The sequence below is a fragment of the Amphiprion ocellaris genome, chromosome 20, assembly GCF_022539595.1.
Source record: "Amphiprion ocellaris isolate individual 3 ecotype Okinawa chromosome 20, ASM2253959v1, whole genome shotgun sequence".
NCBI lineage: Eukaryota > Metazoa > Chordata > Actinopteri > Pomacentridae > Amphiprion > Amphiprion ocellaris.
The window spans coordinates 26364045-26390380 of NC_072785.1; the positions used below are offsets into that span (position 1 = coordinate 26364045).

Genomic DNA, 26336 nt, shown 5'->3' on the forward strand with positions numbered 1-26336 from the left:
CTATAAAATGAGATGCACCGTTGGATTGTTATCAGAAAGTAGCACTCAAGGTGGGATTAAAAAGTTCTGAGGCTGTAAAAATCAGAAACCGTGCCTGATTTGAATTTGGCCGCCTTCCCTGTCGGTGTAGTCAGCGCTTCTGCAGTTATGCAAACACATCATCTGCATTCCCCTAAACTGTGTCAAAACTTGAATTTCATTTTAGGGACGAGGAGGAAGTTGCAGCGAGCCAAATCAGGCGAGCAACAGTTGTGTTGTTGTGGCCAAAAATCACATTTGTATTCACTGGATTGGAGCATCAATATGCCATTTAGCCACATTTTAAAGGATTTGAAGGTTCTTCTTCAGATTCTGCCCTTAAATTCCAACAGTTGGGGGCCAATTCTTGCTGCAGAACAACAAGTGTGCTCCTGAACGCCTCGTCCAGTTTTGGACACTGCTGATCTTCCGCTGGGAAAATTGTTGTTTCTTCTCTTGTTGGTAGCTGCAGACCCACCTTCCATTAGCAGTAAGACTTCTACTCAGCAGATGTAGGTTGCAAGTTGAAGTCTGCGTTTAGCCGATCGTTATATTTGGCAGATTTAAATACAGTAAAACTATGTAATTTTACTGTTACACATAGTAAACGACCATCTGTAGAAATGTATATTGTTAATGTAGATTAATCTAATAATTATTATATAATTATTTACAGTTTGGGATTTTAAAAAAATATATTTTTACAGTCAGTTTGTAAATTAATAGTTTTTTTTTCTGTGGTTGTACTACTTACTATCTGCAATTTAAAACTGGGAAAAATAAGTTTTAAAAAAAACTATGAAACGGGTGGAAAGAGTGCCAGGAAAAAAATATTACAAACAGTGATTATGTTCAAGAACTGTAAAAAAAAAAAAAAAACAGAAAAAAAAAACTGTGACAACACTGGCAAATATGTGCAAAAAAGTGATATATTAGGCAATTTTACAGTCACACATTGGGAATAATGTAGTACTATTTGTACACAAACAGATTTTTGATATAGACGCTATAGTTTTATTTATATATGTGTGTATATATATATATATATATATATATATAGTTTTTGTTGGTGATGAATGGTGAAATGCTGTAACGTTCAAAAACTATTTTTAAAAACTGTGAAAATAATGACAAATATCAGCACAATAGTGATATATATGGCAGATTTAAATACAGTAAAATGATGTAATTTTCTCTCTTATGCAATTTAAATGTTAAAGCTAAAGCATTAGGAACTACACAGAGTAACTTGACTAATTTTGAACTAAAGTTATGGCCAGAGAAAATTTAACAAGAAAACCCAGGAAATCCCAGGATTCCACATGAGCAAACTTACACAGTAACTGTACAGTAAATAATGAGGAAGTCAACAGGCTCCTGACATCTGGAGCAGCTGTGACTTAAATCTTAGCTGAACAAATTGAGTGTTTATTCAACAATATGCGGCGCCAACCTGTGACGTCACAGCCAATAAAATCTGCCCTGAAAAGCAGCTAAATCCCCACAGGAGGAAAAAAACCACCTCCAAACGTACGAGGCTGCATGTATTAAGTGTCTAATTGCGGCGTGTGAATGACGGCAGGCCTCGGGGTTTTTACCTCCTTCACTCTCTGGATCATGGGCTGCAGCCAGTCGGCGTTCACCTCGCAGTGACTGTCCAGGAAGGTCAGGATGGAGGCCGAGGCCGAGCTGGCTCCTCGAACACGTGATCGGATCAGACCTGAGGCAGGAAACACGAGACGGTTAAGTCTCAGAAAGGTCACGTATCTGCAGTGTGACTGAACTTGATGCTGCCTGACTGCAAGTGCACCGTAAAAAACAAACAAACCAGTATAAAGCAATTAAAATCTGGCAGCAAGAGGAAAAGCATTGAAGAAAACCGTGAAAATAACGGCAAATATATGTAAAACAGTGATATATTTCACAGATTTAAACATAATGAAACAGTGTAATGTACTTAAACACTTAGATTTACTGTCACACATTGCAAAAGAATTATGGATTCGTATTTTTTTTAAACACAGATTTTCTATGGTTTAACTAATTATTACATATAATTTGACAAAACTGTAAAAAAAAGTTGAAAAATTATTTACAATTATTTAAACATTAGTGTGCATAATTGTTCTTTAAAATATAAAATTTTCTGTAAAATAAAGATTTTTTTAGCAGATTAAAATACAGTTAAAAAAGTGTAATTCATGGTCAAATATTATAAAAGAACACATAACCATTTTTAAAAATGTAGACTTTTGATTGATTATTTAAAGTTTTGAGATGATTTTTCACAGTCAACTTGTAAATTTATACTATTTCTTCGGTTTTACTACTTATCTGTAATTGAACCGTGTAAAAAAATATGCAAAAACTTAAATTACAAAATCATGTTTTACATTTTACTTTCATTGAAGTGCATATTTAATTTGGAAAACTTGAAAACCTCAAGTTCACTTTTCTTAAAATTCAAAAACTACTCATCTGAAAGAAACATAATTATTTAAACATATCTAATTTAAACCACTGGCATTATTATCATTTGTTAACTTAATTTGGATAATTAAAAAAAAAACAAACAGATTTTTACAAAGTAATGTCAATTAATTAAAAATGTAATACAAGTGATTGCATAAGTATTAAATCCCTTTAAAGTGAATCACAGAATTCAATTTTTTATTAGTTGAAATCTGTTTTCACTTTGGCATGAAAGAAAAAAAAAGAAATCTTGTCAAAAAAAAGCCAAATTCTACTGGCCAAGATTAAATGTTGGAAAGTAATAAAAGTGGAAAACGCTCAAGGGGGGTGAATACTTATTACTGAAACTGCATATATGTGATTTTCCCAAGGAATAAGGAGAATTTTACCAGAAAATGGGTGCAATAAAATCACTTTTCTACAAAAAATGAGGATGTCTGACCTGGATAAATCTGCTTCATCATAGATCTCATGCTCTGTTGATGTTTTCTTGTCAAGTAAACTTCAATAGTTAAAACATATTTTAGGCTATAACCCTGACCTTATTATCTCATTTTCTGCTAAGTGGCTCCAAGCCTGAGTTTGAAAGATGTTGCTTCATAAATTGCACTGACAGTTTAAAAGACTTATTGATGACTTATGTGTTTCTGGAACCACATGAGTAACTTAAATCCAGGAGATTTTGACATCTGCTGCATCAATTTCTAACTTTTGTTGAACCTAATCAGTCACCAGCTTAATGCAAGCCTAATACTAAACATCTGGAGTCTTAATTTAAAGGATTTTATGATTAAATATTGACCGATGTGCCCACGTTCTTTGCTTTTTTTTTTGCCTCAAGTCGTCTACTTCTTCTAAATTCATCATTACTTCCTTCCTTCCTTCCTTTCCACCAGCGTATCTGAACAGCTGCAGGTAAACAGGTGTGAACTTGTTTCAGGTGTTCCAGGTGGCTGCATTCTGATCTAATGAGGTGACTGTCAACAGAAAAACCTGTCAGCTTCTCCTACCGTAGATTCCCTCTCGTTTTATTATCGAGCATCGACGCAAAAGCTGCTAATCTTTCATTTCAGTGGTGGTTTTAAATGACTTTCCTGCTGCCAGACTTCACCCAAACTGCATTCAAAACAGTCTTCTGAAGACTTTTCCTCTGTTTCTGGGTTGCATACGTTTGACTTAGACTTGCAAAGCTCCCGCAGAACAAACAGCCTTTAGAAACGAGAGCGTTTAATAGGATTAGTCTGAAGCAGACACCAGAATGTGTCTCACTTTTCGCCCCAACAGCCACTTTAAACTGCTTATTAAGGAGCGTTAATTTGGAGCGGAAGGTAAAAATCTATTTTGGAGGAGATCAGGAGAGGAGCGACAACAATGGAGGCGTCTTTCTTCATCAAAAGTGCATTTACAAGTGCAGTAATTTGCATTTAACACAAGGATCAGAGCAGGAAGTTAATCGTCTTTTGATTTTCTGCCGCATTTACAGTTTATTAAACACACGGAGCTCATCTTTTTCAGAGTTTTGTTACAGTCAGAGATCAGTAAGTTACCAGAAACTTGTGGAATTGAGCTTTTTAAAGAGCATTAACTAACTTTCTGTTGATTATGGGTACACAAAAAATTTATATAAATCAAAGTTGATGCGTGAAACCCTCACATTTTGATGAGTTTTGTCGAGAATTAAAGGTGCTGAAATATATTTTGTAAAATTTTACGTCAGGAGAGGCCATGTTTGAGAATTATTAAGAGCAGAGGTGTCAAACTCATTCACATGGAGCCCAATTTGATGTCAAGTGGACCGGACCAGTAAAATCAGAGGACAATAACCTATAAATACCCAAAACTCCCAATTTTTTCCTTTGTTTTCGTGCAAAAAAGTACATTCTGAAAATGCTCACATTTAAAGAACCATCTTTTTGCAAAACATTTTGAACAACCTGAAGTTTCTTAAGAAAAACAAGTGAAATTTCAACAATATTATGCCTCAGTTTATGATTTACGCATTACAACTTACAGATCACAGAGTATCTACAAAGGAATAAAACATCTCGTCACAAGTATCTGGAACTGGACAATGTAGTATTTTACAACTTGTCAAGGTTTCCAAGTACACATCTGTGCAGTAATCCTGACCACAACACAAAAGAAGTGGGAACTATGAAGGAGAAGGTTCAGTTGTCCCTCTGCCTTGTAAATGTATAAAATTTGTACATAAAAAAATACATAAAAGTTGTTGCAGTGCATCAACAAAAAGTTCTACCAAACCAAACTCTGTCGTACTGAAGCTGCTGACTGGTATTATGTTGCACAATGTTCACTGTCTTTAAAGATTTTCACAGTAAGGATTCATTTCAATCAGCAGCTTTCATCATAAGGAGAAATTTAAAAAAAAAAAAAAAAAGAAATTGTATATTCGTGCCATAGAAATATGACTCATCTACATTTAAATGTCTCTAAGTCAGTTAAATAAATTTAAACCCACAACAATTTAATCATTTTTAGGCCACTTAGGAGGGCAGCTACAAGCGCAAACCTGAATAGAATAAACAGAATTTCTCAGCAGCTAGTTTACTCTATAAATGAACAAATGAAAGAGGAAACAAACCATATTTAAAAATAAATATAGATTTTTTTTCAAAATATAAATATATATTTTTAATATGAATCTAAAACAAAAATAAAATAAAAAAACTTTTCCTAACTACTTTCCAACCATTGATTAAATTCATTGCTTCAAAATTAAAGATTTTTTTTTCCTTTTACTGATTTAGACAACTAATTTAAGTTGCAAACATAATTATGCTGAGTTTATTGGACACAATAATGCTGGGAGTTGCATCAACTTAATTTTATGTTTAATATAAACTAAAATTTCTGTATTTGTTGATTTGAAACTAAATTCCAGTTGAGGTAACTTAATTAACCTCTGAAGACTCGAGCTTTGGTTGAGCTTGCATTTTAGATTTCTTCCAGTTTTTTGGGATACGGAGTAACCAATAAATATAATAGCTGGATATTATCTAATATCTGATTATTATGTTCATTATATTTATATTAAATTTATATTGTTATTACTGTTGTTGTTGTTGTTATCATTATTATTAGTGTTACTATTAACAACACGCTCTTTTAAAAAATAAAAATAAAAAGATGTCCACATATGTGGATGCCAGGTACTAAGTGAGTAAAACCAATTTCTCTCATCAAGATCAGCGATTCTGAACTAAAACACATCAGCTAACCAACACTGAATTGCTTTACTGAGCTCAGCAGCTTTGTAGAGTTTAAAAATTGATCATTTATTATGCTAATTTACAGAAATTACACGTCAGATATTCATCAGTCGGCTCTTCCACCTCTATTCTCATTCGTACAAACAAACTCCTGCCTCTTCATGTTCGTTTGTCTGCTACATTTAAAGCTTCGCTGCTTCGTGACCTCTGGCAGCAGTTTGACACTTCACTGAGAGAAAGTCGATGAAGCCTGAAGGTGTGAAACCATTAAGAACCGAAATCAATTCAGTCACGGGAACGATCCTCTCTAAAAGTGTTTTGATTAAACCTCTGGCAGCGATTGAGTTAAAAACACTCCAGGAGCCACTTTTGCACATTTTTACCTCAGAAAAGCGAACAGAAAGACTAAGACTACTTTAAATCCTCTGGTCTATTAGCACAGAAACTTAAATGTAAACGTGTGTCGAGGAGCCTCTGGCCTGAATCCAACATGCTTACGTTTAGTCAGCGTGTGGCTGATCAGCTCAGATAAAGCCGAAACTGTGAGAACAACAACAACAACAACAACAACACGGCAGCAACCTGAGTAATGCAGTCAGACTTCTAAAGTCATCAGCTTCTTCTGGCTTTTAGTTCCTGTTTTGTTGGTCGAGGACTTAATCTGATCCGGAGATTTAGTTGATTCAATTCAGAAACCTGCAGGTGACGGTTTAAACAGCACAGTGTGAGGTTTTAATCAGGATGCAGAACCGGACAGAGTGGAGCTGCCTTTAACCCTCGTGTCGTTTTAAAGTTTGAAAATGTGGAAAAAAATATTTTCACAGTGAAACTTCTGATGTCCACATTTTCAACATTTTTGAACATGTAATCACTGTAGATATTTTTAGGATTTTTTGGAAGATTTTTACTCATTTTGTGAAAATATTTACAAGAATTTTCTTGCCAAATTTGGGGGATTTATTTATTTTTTTTTTAAATAAAACTTTTAAGGGAAACTTTTAAGGAATTATTGGAATTTTCTTCCTGAAGTTTTTGCAAATTTTCAGAAATTTGGGGAAGTTTATTCCTGATTTTTTTTTTTTCAGACGAGGAAACAATATTTTTTGGTGCCCATAAAAGAGGACAAATGGAGGGTTAAAGTAGGATTTGTTTTTGGACCTATATTAGCAACTAAAATGTAGCAGACATCTGTTAAATCCATTTCTGACTTTCCTCACAGCTAATCAGTCACCAAACATTACGCATTTTGAAGTTTTGTATGATTAAAATTGAATCTGCCAATCAAAATCGCCTCACAGAGCTTGAAGTACGTCACTTGTGCCTGTTTATTAATGTAACTGGATGCATTTAAGACTGAAATATGTACAAAAATGCAACTCGCCCAGTAAGATCGCGTCTCTTCTCTCAGAAAAAGTGACCAGAGTCTCATCCAGACCCGAAGCTTTCCGTCAGATTAGCGTAAACAAGTCTGAAAGGAGCTTATGAGTATCAGCTTTGCCCTCGAGTGTTGACTTCTTTAGAAGACAGACCTCACCCACACCCTCTAACCCCACTCTGGCCTCCGTTAAGCCATTTTGCCGCCTCCCTCCCTCCCTCCCTCCACTCCCCCAGACTCACCCTCTCTCCTGCCGTTCCTCAGGCAGCGGACTTTGGGGATCTGAGTGAGCAGCTGGCAGTCCTCAGCTGGAAGAGCAGAGCAGAGAGGAGATGGCGTGTTGAGACCCACAAACGCACCACACTTACAGGGATTTATTGCACACATAACCACAGACAAACAAGGACAGGGATACACAGTAAACACATCGCTGGAAAAAGACAGGATGTGAAAGTAAAAGCTGGAAGTTTTATTGCGCCTCAACAATGAATCATGATCAAGTTAATTTTGGCCTCTTTTTTTTTTTTGACAAACCAAACAAAGCAACGTCACTGAATTAAAAATAGATGAAACAAGGGACTGCACATGTATTCACGTGTTCAAGTCAGTATTTACTAGATGTACCTTTCACTGTAGTTTCAGCTTTGATCCTGTGTGGACAGGTCTCAATCAGACTCACACAACTGGAGGCTGCAATTTTACCCCATTATTCTCTGCAAAACTGCTCAAGCTTTGGCATGTTTTATAGGAACTGTGAATGATTCTCTGTTGTAATGACGTCTGATTCAGCCTCTCCACAACATTCACCTTCTTGTCTTAAACCGTTTCTGTGTAGCTTTAGTCTTCGTGGTGTACTTCTATCCAGGAGTACTGATTCACCAGTGACTGGACCTTCCAGATACAGGAGTCTTTATACTACAATCACTGAGACACATTATCTGCATTCAGATGATTCCAATTGACTTTTAGCCCCGATTAGCTGCACATGTGAACTAACGTCACATTCAAACATCCATCAGGGTTACATCTCATGAAAACTGTAATAATCACAAACACACGTCAGAGCTACATTTCACTGGATATTTAAATTAAAAACCCTTTTCCATAAGTGAATCCAGTCCAGTCCCATCTTCCACTGTTTCCCCTTCTTTTCCACACAACCACCATCAGTCATGTTGCTGCTGCAGGTCTCATTACAAACAGGTACAAACACCCTTGAGAGGATTAGCATTAGCAGGAGAGTGAGTGTGATCTTTCTGCAGGACCGTGAGGAGATCAAACCTCCACAGAAACGAGCGTGACCGGCTGTAATCCTCGTTGATTAAATCTATCGTGTGTACAAACCTGCTCGTTTGTATTTCTAGGCTCCGTCATACCACAGCAATGTGAAACAGGAAGTGTATTAGTGTCACAGTGGCACTGCTAAAGAGTGGACAGCTGGTGTGTGTGTGTGTGTGTGTGTGTGTGTGTGTGTGTGTGTGTGTGTGTGTGTGTGTGTGTGTGTGTGTGTGTGTGTGTGTGTGTGTGTGTGTGTGTGTGTAGATTTACCCACTCAGGGAGAAAGAGCAGGAACCAGAGGTCAAACCCACTGAGCAGATGTTGTGTACTTTTAGGCAGCTTGTGTGTGTTTGCATATGCGGAGGCTTGTTGCAGCAGTTTTGTTTTTTTTAATCCATAATTTGAATATGCTGCACATTCACAACACTAAATACTATACAAAGTATATTTAAACAGGCCAGACTCTATGTGTTTTGGGCCAGAATGTGCAATGACACAAATACAAGACTTTAACTGTACATGAAAGTTCATTTAAACAAACAAAACCAAAAAAAAGGTGAAAATATGCAAGAAAAAATATGTTAAAAAAGGTGGATTATGGTAACATTATGAGACTGCAAAAACAATGAAAATAACAGCAAGTATTAGTAAAATAGTGATATTTTTACCTCATTTAAATATAGCAAAACTGTGAGCTTTACACACACACATTCTTCAATAACAGCACTGTTAAATCAGTCTTGATCATGTTTTTTAACATGTAAATTAATGCTTTTTTTCTGTGATTTTACTCAATATTATTTGTTATTTAACAAAACAGGAGAAATCGGTAAAATAGGTAATAGTTTAAAAATGATTTACCATTTTTCAATCCTCAATATTTAATAAATTTAAAGTTTTTCCTGTTTTTTTTTTTACAGTCAGCATGTAAATTGCTGTTTTGAATTGCTGTAAAATAACAGTTTAAGTCGTTTACTATTTTCAGTCCTTAATTTAAAAAAAACATTTTCTTTCACATAACAACAAATACCTGTAATAATGCAAACTTTTTTATATAAACAAGATAAATTACAATTAATAAAAATACAGATTTTGAATGTGGACATTATTTATAGTTTTGGCCTGTTTTATTTTCTTTTTCTTTTGTGGTTAACACAAAAATTAATACTTGTTTTTGTAATTTTACTTATTTTCTGTAATTTAACAACACAGTGAAAATCTGTAAAATAACAGTAAACTAAAAAATTAAATGACTGTGAAAAAAATCAAATTTCTTACAGTGTACCTGTAGCTGATGGACACTAAAAACTTACTTTTTCCATTACTATTTTCCTATAAAGTTATAAAAATGGGAGGGAAATTATTTGTGTATGTAAATCAAATTTAAAATTTGTGATTTTCTTATTATTAATAAACATGATCAGAGGTTTTACTGCTTTACTTTCTTGTCTTGACTCTGTTGGATTCACACTAAAGATCAGCGTCCTTGACCGAGGACGACGTTCCGATGATTAAGGATGGTCTAAACAGGATCACAGGATGATCCGTCCTGCTGCTGACATCATCCCCCTCCACCTCCTCGACCAATCAGATCCACCCTCACTGATCAGCTGACCAACGCTCTGACTCACATTTATCTGTTCACTCTCTAAACAAACCGAACCAGTCACTGGAGCAACTTTCTCTGGAAATTAGGTCGTTTTAAAATAGGTTAAACAAATATTACAATAAGACTAAAGCCATACGAACTGAATGTTTCATAATATTAGTATTTTCAAAATAAAAATTGTAGCTCAGATGTTGAATTTGAATACACTTTGATATTTCAATACTTGATGCTAATTTTGTATTATTTTAATATTGAAACCTTAATTATTTAAAAAAAATAAAATATATTTTTTTAAATATGAAAGCTGAAAAAAGATTAATATATATATATTAGGGTCACAAATTGTAAAAAAAAAAAAAAAAAAGAACAAAATGAGGTTTTCCATTTGTAAAAATGCAGATTTTGATAATCAACATTTTATGTTCTTCTTTATTTTATCTGTAACTTGACAAAACTGGTACAGTATGTAAAATAACAGGTTTTGTTGTTTGTTTTTCAGTTGTTGTTCAGTCCTCAATACCCAGAATTATTATTTCAAGTAATGGCAAATATCTGTAAACAATTGTAGTTTTTGCTAATTTCAAAACAGGAAAAAGTGTTCTATGGTTGAATATTGTAAAGGAGCAAATGACCATTTGTAAAAATATATATTTTTGATGTTTACATACATTAAATATAGTTTTGGCCTTTTTGTCTGTTTCTTTACAGTTAAGTAGTAAGAAAGAAAAATGAAAAATCATTCATTTACATGTTAGCAATAAATTAACAACAGAAAAAAGTTATAAACGGTTTTTAAAAATGCTATTTTTACAGTGTAGATTTACAGGCTTTATACATGGATAAACCACAATTCCAATTAAGAAATATTACAAAAAAAAGCGTAGCATTTGATACAGCCAGAGAAAAAGTTAATCCATGAAACTGTGAACCGTTAATGTACATACATTCAGATGAACACAATCAACATCCCATCTGATGAAGGTGTAGCACTGAAAAATGGTAAATAAATGTATTTTTGTAAGTTATACAGTGACAAAAATTAAAATGACCCTGGCAAAATGTACAAATTTAGATTTTTTTTCCACCAGGATTGTCGCTCTGGGAGGGAACAGAACGCTATGAAGGAATATTTAGACCCTCATGTACTATTTTTAGTCAGCAAGACAAAATAAATTGATAATAAAAAAGAATAAAATGTGAAAACAGACTTGTGAAAATGCTCTTGCTCTGAAAATTCTCTGTTATTTCCCTCTGCATCGCTGCAGAAGCTTCCACTAATCTAATCTTGGCTCCAACGCTGTGAACCAGGTGCTGCTGTTTTTACACCAACATCTGCTGTGAACATGTGAGATGAAAATGTCAAAGGAATGTTCTGGCCACCAAGAAATCCAAATAATGGGAAAATGTCAGAGGGAATAATGTCAGCAGACGGGAGAGGCCAGAAAGATGAGTCACACAGATGTCTGATAACGTGACAAAAAAATCACAAATGTAATCAGAGGTGTGAGTTTGAGGAGGATTGTTTATTTTTATGTTACAAAGGGAAAAGACATAAAATTTAAAGAATATCTGTGAAAAGACTGTAAAAATCTGGCAACAAGAGTGTCAGAAAAAAATATGGTAAACAGTGGAATACTGCATTAAATATAAATGCTGACATTCTTAGCTGATTTAAATACAGTAAAAACTATGCAAGTTCACAGTCAGATATTGTTAAAGGAAAAATTACTATTTGTATAGATTCAGATTTCTGATGTGTGAATTATTTAGTTTTGTTTTTTATGATGAAAATGTAAAGACCTTTTTCTGTGATTTTACCAGATATTATCTTAAATGTAATAAGAACAGAAATAAATATTTCAATTTTTATAGTCTTGAAAATATTTTTCACATAATGGCAAAAATCTGTAAAATACTGATATTTTTTGCAGATTTAAAAACAAATGAAAGTGTAATTTTACAGCCAAATGTTGCAAAAAACAACAAACAAAAAAAAATTAAAAAAAACTTTTTTTAAGTGAATATTGTTTACAGTTTTGCCTCTTTTTAAAATAGTTAAGATCCAAAACCTTCTTTAAAAATTATTTTTTATTTTTTTTAGTTTCTGCTCCTCAAACTAATTTATTTTTCACACAATGGCAAAAGTCTGTTAAAAAAAAAGAAGAAGAAAAAAAGTGCAATTAGTCAAAAATCAATACAATTTAAATCAAATTTGAAAAAAAGATTTTAAGAGGAAATTATTTACAGTTTTTAGCACTTACTGTTTATGATTAAAGTACATGTTATTTTCTTTTAAATATTGGCAAATATCTGCAAAATAATTATATTCTTGCTGATTTAAATACAGAATGAAAGAGTGTAATTTTACAGTCAAATAAACAAAAGCTAATTAAATCAATCTTAAAATAATTAAAAAAAAAGATTTTTTGAAAGTGGATATCATTTCCAGTTGTTGTCAGTTTCTAATAGTTAACATCAAAAACCTTTTTGAATTCTTTTTAATTTTTTTTATTTTTCTAGTCCTGAAAATACTTTTTTTTGACATAGTGGCAAAAATCTGTAAAACAATGATATTTTTTGCTGATTTAAATAAAGGAGAAAAAGTGTAATTTTACAGTCAAACATTGTAGAAAAAACTAAAACTATTTAAATTAAATTGAAAATAAAAGATTTTTTTTAAAGTATATTCTTTCCAGTTGTTAGGAGGTGTTTTTTAAATGACTAATGATAACTCTCTAAATAATGGCAAATATCTTTGAAATAATTATATTTTTTCTGTTTTAAATACAGAATAAAAGGAGTACAATTTTACAGTCAAATGTTGGAAAAAAATAATGATAATAATGATAATTTGTTTTTGCATAAATACAGATTTCTTTTAATGTGAATATTATTTACAGTTTTTACCTGTTTTTAGTTTTGTTTGTTTTCTGTAATCAATAATGATTAAGTAAAAGCTTTTTTCTAATAAAATTGACAATTTGTTAAATAATATGTTTTGAATCCTTAATATACAAACATTTTCTTTTAAATAATGGCAAATATCAGTAAATTAATAATATTTTTTGCTGATTGAAATACACGGAAAAATTTGCATTTTTACAGTCAAATGTTGTGTAAGAAAAAAAACACACTAATTACAGTGTTGACCTGCTTTTTTTCTGGGTTAACATGTAAATTAATATGCCTTTTTTTCTCTGATTTTACCTATTATTATCTGTACTTTAACAAAACAAGGACGATCTGTTCCACTAAAGTGTTCATTTTTTACAGCGTACATCGCCACGGCAACGAAAACAGGCCGTGAGAAGAAGCTTGGCGTTTCTGAAGAAGGAAAATTAGCGGTTTAATTGAGCCTGACGTGTATGAAACGAGCGGTTGAGTCAGTTTTAACGGCCGGCTAACGAGCGGTTTGTGTTTTCAGTGAACTGACCAGGACTGTGGAAACAGACGATAAGCACACTTCAGTGATTATTCCCTCTTTGTCGGGCTTCTCGTGTAATTACCTCCACATGTCTGCTGGATCTGCAGCAGAGCGCCGACCTACATTCAGCAGAGGTGTCAGAGCTGGACAGACCTCTGAACAGAAGCTCTTAATCCTCTAATGCTTCACTTTATTCCTCCTCTACCTATCTCCAGCCTCCTCCCTGCTGTAGATTCCCCTCCCCGCTACTGATCATCATGTGAAACACTTGAAAACACACTTTAGTTCCAGTTTGAGGCTTTCAGTTTGGACTCGCTCTGACTGTGAGCTAATAATCCTCCCGTTGGATGAATGTTTAGTTCCCTGCAGCTTGTTTCTGTGGTCTGATGCTGAGTTTTTATTCTAAAAAATCAGTGATCTCCTCTGAGAAAAGTCAAAGAACAGCTGCTGCAGTTTTAAAAACAGCAAGGTGTCTCCTGCAATTTACCAAATATACCACATGTACCATCCTTTAACCAACACAGGATTTAGAACAGAAAAGAATAAAGTTTTACTGCCATTTGCATGGATTCATGACAGTACAGCTACACTGGAATTATTTGTGGGTTTTCTCAAGTATACAAGGAAAAATAAAATTTAAAAAAAATTATGGAAAAGGCAAGAGCAGCAGCAATAAAAAGGGAAATATAAATATACATTTTAAAAGATTTCTAAATTTAAAAAAAAGAGCACTCTGTATTTAAATAAAGGGTTTAGGTAACTAAAGAAACCAGAAACAATCTCTTACCACTTTGTTGAAGGTAAAATACTGTGATAAAACAGGGAAAATAATGTGTCAAATAACAGTTAATGTAATATATGTAATAACTATTAGGCTTATAATTTTTCTACATATATTAACTAAACAAACCACAATCTCTTTTACCACTTTGTTTAAGGTTAAATAATTTATGTAATCTGATAAACCAGGAAAATTCGTAAAATAATAGTTTAAAAAAAATTACAATTATTCAATCCTTAATAAACAAGATCTCTATCTCTAAATATTTGTAAAAATATATATATTTCTGTTTTAAACACAGTGAAAAATGTTTCATTTTATAGTAACACATTGTAAAAGAAACCATTACTAATTGTAAAAGTACATTTTTTTTTTTTTTTAAACAAATCTGGCCTGTTTTATATGGTTCACATGTGAATTACATTTTTTGCTATGATTCTACTAACTTTTAGGTGGGATTAGGTCACATAAATTAATTAAAGAAACCAGAAATCATCTCTTTTACTACCTTGATGAAGGTAAAATGATGAATATAATCTGATAAAACAGGAAAAATCTGTAAAATAACAGTTTAAAAAAAACTATTTACAATTTCTCAATCCTTAATACATAAGATCTCTATCTCAGGAAATATTTGTCAAAATAAATGTCTCTTTTCTGTTTTAAACTAAGTCAAAAGTGTTTCATTTTATGGTAACACACTGTAAAAGAAACCACTATTAATTGTTAAAGTACAGACGTTTTGATGCGGACATTTACAATTCTTCCTTGTTTTTTATGGTTAGTATGTGAATTAAAGATAATTACTTTTTTCTGTGATTATACGAACTACTTGCAAGGTGGGATTGGGTCACATAAATGAATTAAAGAAACCAGAAACAGTTTAATTTACCACCGTGATGAAGATAAACTGTGGATTTTAAGGTTTAAAGCAGATTTAGTCACCAAAAACTGCAAAAATAACTTGATAATTTGCCAGTAATTGTTTAATTTTGTTAGTTAGATGTTACCAATACTGGAAAAACTGGTGAATCTACATTTTAGAGGCATTTTAGTACTTATATTTTTAATCTGTTTTTTTTTAGGTGACTTTTGTTTGCAACTGAGTCACAAAAAGCTCCACAATTGCTTTTATATTTCTGTCTTAACCAATCAATTAATTTTCTTCATCAGATGTTAATAATACTGGAAAAAGTGACCCTGTCTGCTTTAGATATTATACTTCTTACATTTTTAATTTGTTCCATCAGGCTATCCAGCTGTATTGTTGTGTTTCTGTGTTAATTTGGACATTAATGTGAAGAGAAAATCCCACATGGAAGCTAAACTGCCTCACTAAGACACTTTCTGCTGGTTTTCCATTAATTTGTCAGCAGTTTGTCCATTCAGACTCGTTTATTTTGGGTCGTATCTCTGAACACCTGCAGAATCTGAGCAGCTTCTCTCACTTCCAGCCATTCAGGGAAATCTCTGCCTCCTCTACAGTCGGTCGCTGAGCGTTTCTGTCTGACATTTGGTGCTGAGCAGATGGAGAACAGAGTTTTCTTTTCCACTGAGCGGCTGATGACGAACAACGAACCGAAACAGAAAAGATGTGGAGACTAAAAACACTTTAGTGAAGCCAAGAGGAGCTACAGAATCAGCAGGTAAGTTCACCTGCTGATAATCTCAATGATTATATGTAAAGGAGAGTCTCAATCAGCTGGTTAAATGTAAAATATAAAGGTCTCCTAAACTTCTCAGACACAATCCAAACAATAAGACGTCACTCTGTTCAATGACAGCTCACCAGCCACAGCATTCATACTAGTTTCATATTAACCTTTTGAACCACAAGCAGTTTCTGGGTGTTTTTTTACCCACTGTGGGCTAATTTTTCACTTCAACATAAAGTTCTGCACCTCTATGGAAACAGAACAACCATGACTAGAAGAAGAGAAAACTTTAAAAAGTCTTCAGTGCAGGATAATGAAGCTATAATGCCACCCATCATAAACCGCTTGTTTATTTCACAAAAAAAGAAGCTGAAATTAATATGCATAACACTTATTTCAAGTGCCTACAGGTATTAACTTTTTTTATATGTTATATATGTTTATATACACATATATGTTTAGTTCAAGAACTGTTAGAATATTGAATATCCAAATAATTTTTCTGTTTTTACAGTTTCTGGCTGTGATAAACGGTGTAATTTAGGTGATTTTTTTCCTTGCAGATAACACGCTTTTCATACCTAAAAGGCAGTTTTGCGGCTCAGAGGGTAAAAATAAAATCTAGGGAAGAAATTAACACATTTTTATCACTATAGAGAGGAAAATTGCAATTTAATAAAAAAAAAAAGAGTATCTGAAACAGCTGAGGAATGCAGATTATTTTATGTTTATTTTAATTTTTTAACAGAATCTGGTTCGGTTTTTAGTTATATTAAAGCAATTTTGATGAACTATAACAAGTTTAGGGTACATCACAGATAATTAGTTCAAGAACTGTTGGAATGTAGAAAATCCAGGTAATTTTTCTGTTTTTACAGTTTCTGGCTGTGATAAACGGTGTAATTTTGGTGATTTTTTTTCTCAGCGATAACACACTTTTCAAACCTACAAAGTAATTTTGAGGTTCAAGTTAAAATAAAATCTCTGGAAAAAAATTTTGTATTTTTATCTCACTGTAAACAGTAAAATTGCAATACAGTGCGAAAAAACTATCAGAAATCAGTCTCAATTCTGTAATAAGTGACATTTTTTGCCACAGCAGCAACAGAAACAAGCAGCAAACACAACATTTAACAGTTTTTCTGAACAAGAAGACCAAAAGAGAAACTCACGGTCCGAGCTGAAGTCATCTATCAGGATGATTTCCTGGATCAGAGATGGAGGACTTCGCATCAGGACACTGAGGAGGAGGAGGAAGAGGAGGAGGAGGAGGAGGAGGAGGAGGAGGAGGAGGAGGAGGAGGAGGAGGGAGGACAGGTGTGAGATCAGATCAACAATCAGGTGGTGTGAGATGGGGTGAAGGTGTGGGTTCCTCCTACCTCTTGATGGTGCGCAGCAGCGTGGAGCGCGCCTCGTTGTGGAAGGTGATGATGATGCTGGTGGAGGGAAGGTCGGCATCATAGTTCAGAGCTGCACACCTGCAGAGGAAACACAGCTTTCATCGCTCATGTCGTCCTGCGGGTCAAAATTAACCCGTTTTAAAGTTTGAAAATGTGGGAAAAAATATATATTTTCACGGTGAAACTTCTGATGTCCACATTTTCAACAGTTTTGGGAAATCTTTGAGCATTTTTTGGCGGAAAAAAAGAAATGTTAAAAATGTTTCTGAAGAACATTCACAAAAACAATCAACCAAAATCCAGAGAATTTCGCTGGATTTTGGTTGATTTTTTTGTGAATGTTCTTAAACAAAATATTACAAGTTTTACTGATATATATGTAATCACTTTAAATTTTTTAGGATTTTTTGGAAGATTTGTACTCATTTTTTGAAAATATTTTCTTGCCAAATTTGGGGGATTTTTTTGTTTGTTTTTTTGTTTTTAAGTAAAACTTTTAAGGGAAATTTTTAAGGAATTATTGGAATTTTCTTCCTGAAGGTTTTGCAAATTTTCAGAAATTTGGGGAATTTTTATGCAGAATTTTTTGATTTTTTTTCAGACAAGGAAACAGTATTTTTTGGTGCCCGTAAATGAAGACAACAGGAGGGTTGAACACATTCAGGTTAGCGCCTCTGTGTCCCACGGAGCCACTGTTGCCGTAGTGACCTGGAGGGATCCAGTTGCCCGGCAACAGCTGCGCAGATTCCCAAACCCCCCCTCTAATGCACCACCTGTTGCCGGGAGCTTCAGGCCAGGAGACGTGAAGCTGGATCATCCTCGGCTTGTTTACAGAAACAAAACAACAAGCGACGCGTAAAGAATCAACAGAAGACTCGAGGTCGACCGCTGCAGGAGGAAAGAGAAGCTTCTGGTTTCACATTTTTACTCACTGTGGGCTCATTTTTCACCACATTATAAAGTCCTGTACCTCTATAGAAACAGAACAACCCTGACTAGGAGTAGAGAGAATTTATAAATGTCTTTTGTGGAGTTTAGCCAAGTTAAAATGCCACAAATTATATAAAAAAAGAAAAATTATAGTGGAATTTCCTTGCTTACTTATTTGCAACAACAAAAAAAGCTGAAATCAACACACAGCATTTATTCAAGCGCTTACAGGTTTTACCAACATGTTTTTTAAAAGGTAAACCAACATATTATAGCTATTTTACTCTTATATTTTGAATTTGTCTCCTATGTGCTTTGTGTAAATGGAAACAGCACAATCATGACGAGAGGTAGAGAGAACTCAGAAATGTCTTTTGTGCAGCTCAACACAGTTAAAAAGCCACAAATCATTTAAAAAAAGAAAAAAAACACTTTGATTCTTTTTTGATCATTTATTTGTGCAGAAAATTGAAAACCTGGAATCAACACGTACAACCTTTTTCCAAGTGTCTTTGTACAGGTGTCACCAGCACTAGAAAAAACTAGAAACTACAGATATTTTACCATTTAAATTTTGAATTTTCTTCTATACTTGTATCCCATCTGCTTTAGGTAAACACTGCCTGCAGTTCAACCAAAAATAAATCCCTGAATTTTAGTCAAATAACTGTTGGTCACAGTTGAGTCACTCATGGCTTTAAAGATGCAACAAGGAATGCAGAATTTTCTCCTTTTGTCAGGATCAAGTTCAAACAAACAATTTATTTTTGGCAATTTTTTAAATGACACATATATTAGGTGGTTTTCATAAAATATCAAGATTTTCAGCTTTGATTTGGTTAATTTTCCTGCAGAAAACAGGTTTTACAATAATGAGAGATGATTTCTGGCTGTTAAATTGTGCAATTTTAGTTATTTGTAAAACAAAATACCATTTCTGGTTCATAGGTTCGTGAAATAAAAGGGTCTCTCTGATAATCTTCAAAAAAAGTGTAGAGTTTTATATTTTCCTCCAAGACTCTAAAAATAATAATGTTTATTCTTCTTTATTCCTCTATTTCCCTTGTATTTATTACTGAGTTTATTTGCTAGAGAGACAATATGGGGATTAAATGGGAGAGTTTGTGTAAAAAGCCAGAAAATATTCACATTTAAGAATCTGGAATCACAGAATTTATTCTTAAAAAATTAAGATTATTTTAACAGTTGACAATGAATCTATTAATTATTGCAGCTCTAAAATGCATGTTTCCTATTTGTATTCAGCATCTTAGACGTGCATTTGTGTTTTATATTTATTATTGTGCTCAGATGGAAATGAGTTCTTAGTTAATCTGATAAAAATGCATCTCGTTTGCACTGTTCCTGACAAATACATAAAAAGCCTAAAATGAAAGTATAAATACGTCCCATGAGGTGTCATTATGAAAAGGTTGACACTGATATTATTTACACAAAAGCTTTATTTGTGTAATTTGTAAATATATACTGATTTGTAGCACAGACACAAGTCATGTTTTTATTCATTTTTATGAGACGCATAATGAATAAATCATGAAAAACTTAATATAATGAAGGAAATTGGAGCTTTGGACATTATTCTATGCAGACATTTCATCAGAAAAGACTTTTTATGGGCTTTTTTGTGGCATATTTAAATTAGCATCCTGAATGAAGCCAGTCTCTCTGGTAAAAGCTGCTGTGTCATCGTCTTTTAAATGCTTCTAGCTGCTTTTAATGATTCAGTTTATTGTGTTTATGACTCTCTGGTGTCTCTTCCTGTTGTTTTATGTCGAACTCCTCTGCAAAAATACAGGTTAAATAAAAAATCTATGTTTAATCGGCTGCCGGTTTGCAGGTTTAAAGGAGCTCTGACTGTCTTTGATGCATTTTTAAGGAAATGAAAAAAAAAACTAACGAAGCCCAAAAACCACAAAAACTACACAACTATTTCTAATTCCAGTTTGAGAAGACACATCGAAACAAACCGATTATTATTATCGATATTATTATTATTATTATTATTATTATTATTATTATTTGTTTTTTTTTTTATTTAAGGTTATTTAAGATTCAAATATTAATAGTAAAATGATTTGATAAAATGAAAAAATACACATTTTTTTTATACCCATGGATGGGACATTAGCATTTTTATTTTATGATATTTTGTTTATTCTTATTCTTATATTTGTTTTTGTTCAAAAAATAAGCCAAAATTGTGAATGTCAATAATCTGTACTTTTATAAATGGTAGTTTATTATTCAACAATGTTTAACTACAAAATTGCACTAATTTTTTTTACTGTAATCTAAAAATTAAATATTTGTCATTTTTTGACAGGTAAAATATGCATATTAAGAACTGAAAATGGTAAATAGTTTCTCCAGTTTGTTAAATTACAGATATCTCATAAAATCACAAAAAAACTGATAATTTACACATAAACCGTTAAAAACACTAAACAAACAAACAAAAAAAGGCCAAACATTGTAAATAACCTCTATTTAAAAAAATAACCTATATTTTTTACCTCATTCTTTATCTGTAATTCATTCTTTTAAATGCATGTAAGATTACATTATTTTTCCGTTTCTGATCTTCAACATGATGTAGAAAACTGTGATTTTTTAAAATTATTTAAGCAGATTTTAGCTGTTTGTTAAATTACAGATATCTCACTAATATGTCACAGAGAAAGGATTATGATTTCACTGTTAACAAAGAAAACCCCCTAAACTATACATTAGTTGTGTGCACACAAATAATCTAGACCTTTACAAATAATAATCTGTTCTTTTACAAGCTGACTGCAGAACTGCAGTTATATTTTATCTGAATTTACTAAAAATATCATTATTTTACAGATATTTTCCATCATTTTCAGTATTTCTTGTTACAGTTTTTGAATGTTACAGCATTACATAATATTTTAAATAAATTTTTCTGGCAGATTTTAACTTTTTTTCTCATTTCTTGTTGGTGTGAAAGCTTGTGTGTTTACGTGTATCACAGATTAAATCCAACAGGTTTCTACCGACTTTAAATCATCCTATTTATATCTCTGAAACACCTCTCAGTCTGTCAGACTCTCCTCCACGACTCTAAATCCTCCTGCAGCTCGACAGATTAGCGTCTGGCCCGTCGTACAGAGCAGACGGACGGACAGGTGAGGCTCACCTGTAGTGTCGGGTGTCTCTGATGGCTCGTTCTCCGCCCAGCCGGTCGCTCTCCTGCAGGTTGAAGGCGTGTTCTCTGTACGGATCATCGCCCGGCTTCAGCTGCTTGGCCGACAGATACGACTTCTCATCGAAGCTGCCGAGCTGCTGGTTCTGGTTCTGCTCGGAGTGAGGAGGCTGGGTCACCTGCAGCATGGAATAAAGGAGCAAATTAACGCAAATAAAGGCGATTTACTGACATTTCTGTCAATCGTTCATACACATAAAAGTCAAAACACAGCAGAACGAGTTGTTTTTAGTGTCAACATTCCCACATTTTTATCAAGAAACCAAATCTAGAGTTTCAGTGAGACGATTAAATGCTGCATTTAACATCCTCAGAAAGAGAAATTGTTGTTTTAAAGGTACAAAAAATGCAAATAAAACAACATAATAAACAGAAAATAACGGTGCCAGCAGCTCATTACCAGACTGTTTCTCTTAATTACCAGAGTGTTCACAGGACCAAACAGGACATTTTCTGTTTTTTATTGGTTTGAAATAAATTAAAATAAACAGATATTCTATATAGAATACTATTTTCAAATTAATGGTGTATCTTCAGTTATAAAACGGAACATTAAAAACAAGACATTTTCTAGTTTTTCAGTTGTGTATCTTTAGTAAAAAAAAATATTATTATTATTATCATTATTATTATTAATAATAATAATAATAATAATAATAATAATAATAATAACTGTTTTTTAATGGAGACTCTTGAGAAAAGAAAGGAAGAAAAACAATTTAATGTTCTTTTTAAAATTTATTTACAATGGCATATCTCCACTGAAAAATAGGTCATTTTCTGATATTTGATGGTAATTCTACGATTCTAAAAAAAAAAAAAAAAAATCATTAAAAAAGGCAGGGAATTTGCGGTTATTCAAGGGTGCATCTATAGTGAAAAACAGGAAAATGTAACTTCAGGGTACATCAATGGTTTTAAAAACTACAAATGTGAAATAAATCCATAAAATAACAAAAAAGACAGTTTGTTTTGTCATTAAAAATGAGAAATTTTATGTTAATTAACATTTTCCGCAACTTATTGGTGCATAAACAGTAAAAAAATGCGGCATTTTCTTGTTATTTACAGGTCAATCTGCAACAAAAACATTTGGTATTATTTTTGGTGCAGCTACAGTGAAAAAAAGACAAAACTATTTTCTGCCATTATGACGCTGATATTTAAAATCTGAATAAAGAAAATTAGAAATTTGCTGTTAACTGTTGGTCTCCATGAGCTGTTCAGAAAAAAAAACTGCATTTCATTTGGTTAAATTTAATTAATAAACTCACTGATAGACGAACAATAAACTGCAATTATGTTCTACTTTTCTGCATTGGTGGACAAAATATTTGCTCATTTCTCTCATGACAAACCACTGGTCTTGTTTCTGGGATCAGCTTGAAGTTCTTTAATTGAACATTTCAACATGTGGACAGAAGCGTCATGAATAAACTACATTTATGTGAACACTGAACCTCCTTTAATCTCCTGCTTTCTCTCAGTAACGGTGTGATTAAATCGTATTCTGTTTAAGGGTGACTTTGGAACATCTGTCCAGGGAGATGGAATGAAAAACAGCCTCTCAGCAAACTGTGGCACGTTCACAGCGCCGCTTATTAATGCATTCCCACTTTTAATTCAGTTTGAAGAGACGCCTCGGCCAGAATGATTAAAATGTAAATGCTATTTTCTTATTGGGGTCAGCATGTCGCCACGAACATCACATCACATCAGAACACAGAGTCTATAAATCCTCAGTAATTAATGGATTTTACCCAGAAGGAGCTTCAGCAGAGGCCAAAGCAGCCGATGAATACATAAAGCAGAGCCTCTATTAAAGCACAAAACAGGCAGAGTTTCAGTTTTAAAGGTCGCTGCGGTTTAGAAGAAGCTGCTGACGAGGTTCAGGTGAGACCGACCTCGTTTTCTTTGTCCCCAGAGGATCGACCCTGAAAGTCTGCAGGTTCACACAGAAACAGGATGCAGAGAACGAACAACAACAGAAGGAGGAGAATGAGAGGAAAGTAACGGGAGCCGAGAGGTTTATAAAGAAATAAAACCAGAAAACAACAGATAAAGAGGAAGCTCGTTACCTCACAGACTTAAAAAACTCTAAATTGTATGTTAATTAAAAGTGTTGATGGATAGATACATAAAAAAATTTATAAAATAAGAGATAAAGTGGCAGCTCATTACCTCAGACACTTAAAAATTGTCCGATTTTATATTAATTAAAAGTGTGTCCACATGAATGAATTAATGAATACATAAACAAACAAACAGCTATAAATAAATAAATAGATAAACAAATAAATAAATAGATAAATACATAAAATAATAGCTAAAGTGGCAGCTCATTACTTCGTAGATGTAAAAACTGTAAATTTTCTGTTAACTACAAGTGCGTCCACATGAACAAACAAACAGCTAAAAATAAATAAACAAGTAGGATTTTCTGTAATTTGGTGGTGTACCAACAGTAAAAAAAAAAAAAAGAAATTTAAAGATTATTCTAGTAGTACTAAAAACAAAAAAAAAACTACTTTAATTGGTATATCTTGTGGGAAAATAACAAAACATTATTTAATAGTACATCTACAATATATATTTTTTAAAAGGGGCATTTGTGATCTTTAACAGTGTCTTTATAGTGACAAACGGGATAATTTCACTTATTTAGGGGTAAATCAACAGTATAAAAACTTCAAACATTAAATAAATAACAGAAAATGTGCTGGAAGCTCATCAACTGTTCTGTAAGTAAAAATATATAAAAAATAATTTGTGCATTTTTGGTTCATTTGGTTCTTATTTATGATGAGTTTAAATGTTGGCCAGGTCAGAAATTTATCAGAAAACCTCTTTATTTCCTCTAAAAACACATTTTTCCTAATTACCAAGAGCAGATTACAGACACTTATGCTCTATACATCCTTTTATATTAGTAAGTTTTTCCATTTTAACCTTTCGTTGTTTAAGAAAACCACTAACATGACTCAATTTAACACAAATATACATGTACAAAGACTGCTATTCTTCACACTAGGTGGTTTAATTACTACAAAACCTAAATAAATAACACATTTTCTATAATTTGAGATTATTCTTTTGTAAAAACTGTTTAAAACAATCTATGGGGGAACAATATTTAATATATATTATTTTTAAAGGGGAATTTGTGATTATTTTATGTTGCCTCTATAGTGACAAACGGGATAATTTAACTTATTTAGGGGTAAATCTGCAGTATAAAACTTCAAATGTTAAATAAATCACAGAAAATATGCTGGAAGCTCATCACCTGAACATATGCTTTTATTTGGGTTAAACAGTCAAACTGTGCAAAAACACAGGACTTCATGTCTGCTGTGTTAACAAAAGAACGTCTTTCTGAAATTTTTGAAACAGTTGAGACAAAAAAACCCATTTCTAATGATTACAGGCAAAATTATACTGCAGTTTCCAATATTTAAACTGTAAGTGGCATCACCAGATAATCTGTAAACTCAGAAATGAAAATAAACACATTTTGTCCTTTGATTTCAAAAAAATGGGAAAAAAATGGTTTGTAAAACTAAACTACAACGATCCATTTTTCTGTCAGATTGTCAAAAATTCCTTTGATTAAAAAAAAACAACTAAACAGTTTTCCTGTATTTAATGGTGACTATAGCAAAAACTAAGATTAAAAAATGGTTTAAAAAAAAATAGTGGCATACCAATGAAAAAAGAACAAACCTTGAAAATGTCTGTTTTTTTAGTGATGTACCTCCAGTGAAAAACCCGACCTATTCTGTTATTTTAATTGTAAATCTTTAATAATGAAAAATGGGCCTTTGCTATTATTTAATGGTGAAAAACGGCATTTTATGCAGCTTGACAGCATAGCTATAGCTTTAAAACAGGGCATTTTCTATAAATTAGTGGTGATGTTTGGCATCAAATAATCCGTAATTTTCAACTAATCAGTGAAAACTCACAGCATCTGAAACTAACAAGCAAAAACAACAACAACCAAGACGTCTGCGAAGCCAAAAGTAATCTAATTTTGAAGGTAAACAGCAGCAGCGTTTCCATTATGAGCCTATAAATCACCTTGTGCAGCTCTAAATTTATCACCTCTATTCATTTAAGCTGATTTATCTTCAGTGATAGAAGAAAAAAAAGGAAAATGAGTTCCTCTGTAAAACACGGAAACAACAGAGTTCTGACCTCTTTCTAAGATCTCAGTAATCGTCAGGTATCATAGTGCAGAAATACTAAAAGCTGCAAAAAGAAAAGAGTACTCTGAGGATAATGAGACAAAAATAACAGAAGGAACTTCAGGGCTCGAACCGCTGAATTAAAGATGAACTTTGTCTGGAAGATGAACTCGTCTGCTGCTGCTTTAAACCCAGCCAACATTAGATCATCACTTTAATCTGATTTATGATCAGTTTAAATGTGGTCCAGGCCAGAAATTCATCAGAAAACCTCCTTATTTCTTCTAAAAACACACTCTTCTAATCAACCAGCAGCAGATTACAGACTTATATGCTCTATGAGTCCTTTTCTATTAGTTTTTCCATTTTAACCATTTGTTGTTTAAGAAAACCACTATAATGACTCAATTTAACACAAATATACATAAACAAAGACTGTTATTCTTCACACTAGGTGGATTAATCACTACAAACTCATGATTTTGCAGCTGAGTTTTGCTTAAACCTGCAAACTTTACATTTAAATCATTCAGTTTTCAAAGACGCTGAATGTTTTGAAGAGGTTTTTTCGCACTGAAAATGGGTGTAAATTGATTTTTTAAGGGTTGGTACTGATCATTAGTGTTAAACGACACAGACAACTGACATTTGGAGCCACCGTTTGCAGTAAAAAAATTTAAATCTTGGTCTCACAAGTGAAGAACACAACTACATACTGCATGTTTAATAT

General features: G+C 32.9%; 1 protein-coding gene across 1 annotated transcript in view; it reads right to left on the reverse strand.

The window, feature by feature from the left end:
• Positions 1 to 26336, reverse strand: part of galnt16 (UDP-N-acetyl-alpha-D-galactosamine:polypeptide N-acetylgalactosaminyltransferase 16) — a 60904-nt gene that overhangs the window by 27594 nt on the left and 6974 nt on the right. Inside the window, exons 2-6 of the mRNA XM_023277747.3 lie at positions 21354 to 21538; positions 17222 to 17320; positions 17015 to 17082; positions 7338 to 7403; positions 1617 to 1738 (exon numbers count right to left, since the gene is read on the reverse strand). Of these exons, the coding sequence (XP_023133515.1) occupies positions 1617 to 1738; positions 7338 to 7403; positions 17015 to 17082; positions 17222 to 17320; positions 21354 to 21538 (540 nt within the window). The remainder of the gene's footprint in view (positions 1 to 1616; positions 1739 to 7337; positions 7404 to 17014; positions 17083 to 17221; positions 17321 to 21353; positions 21539 to 26336) is intronic.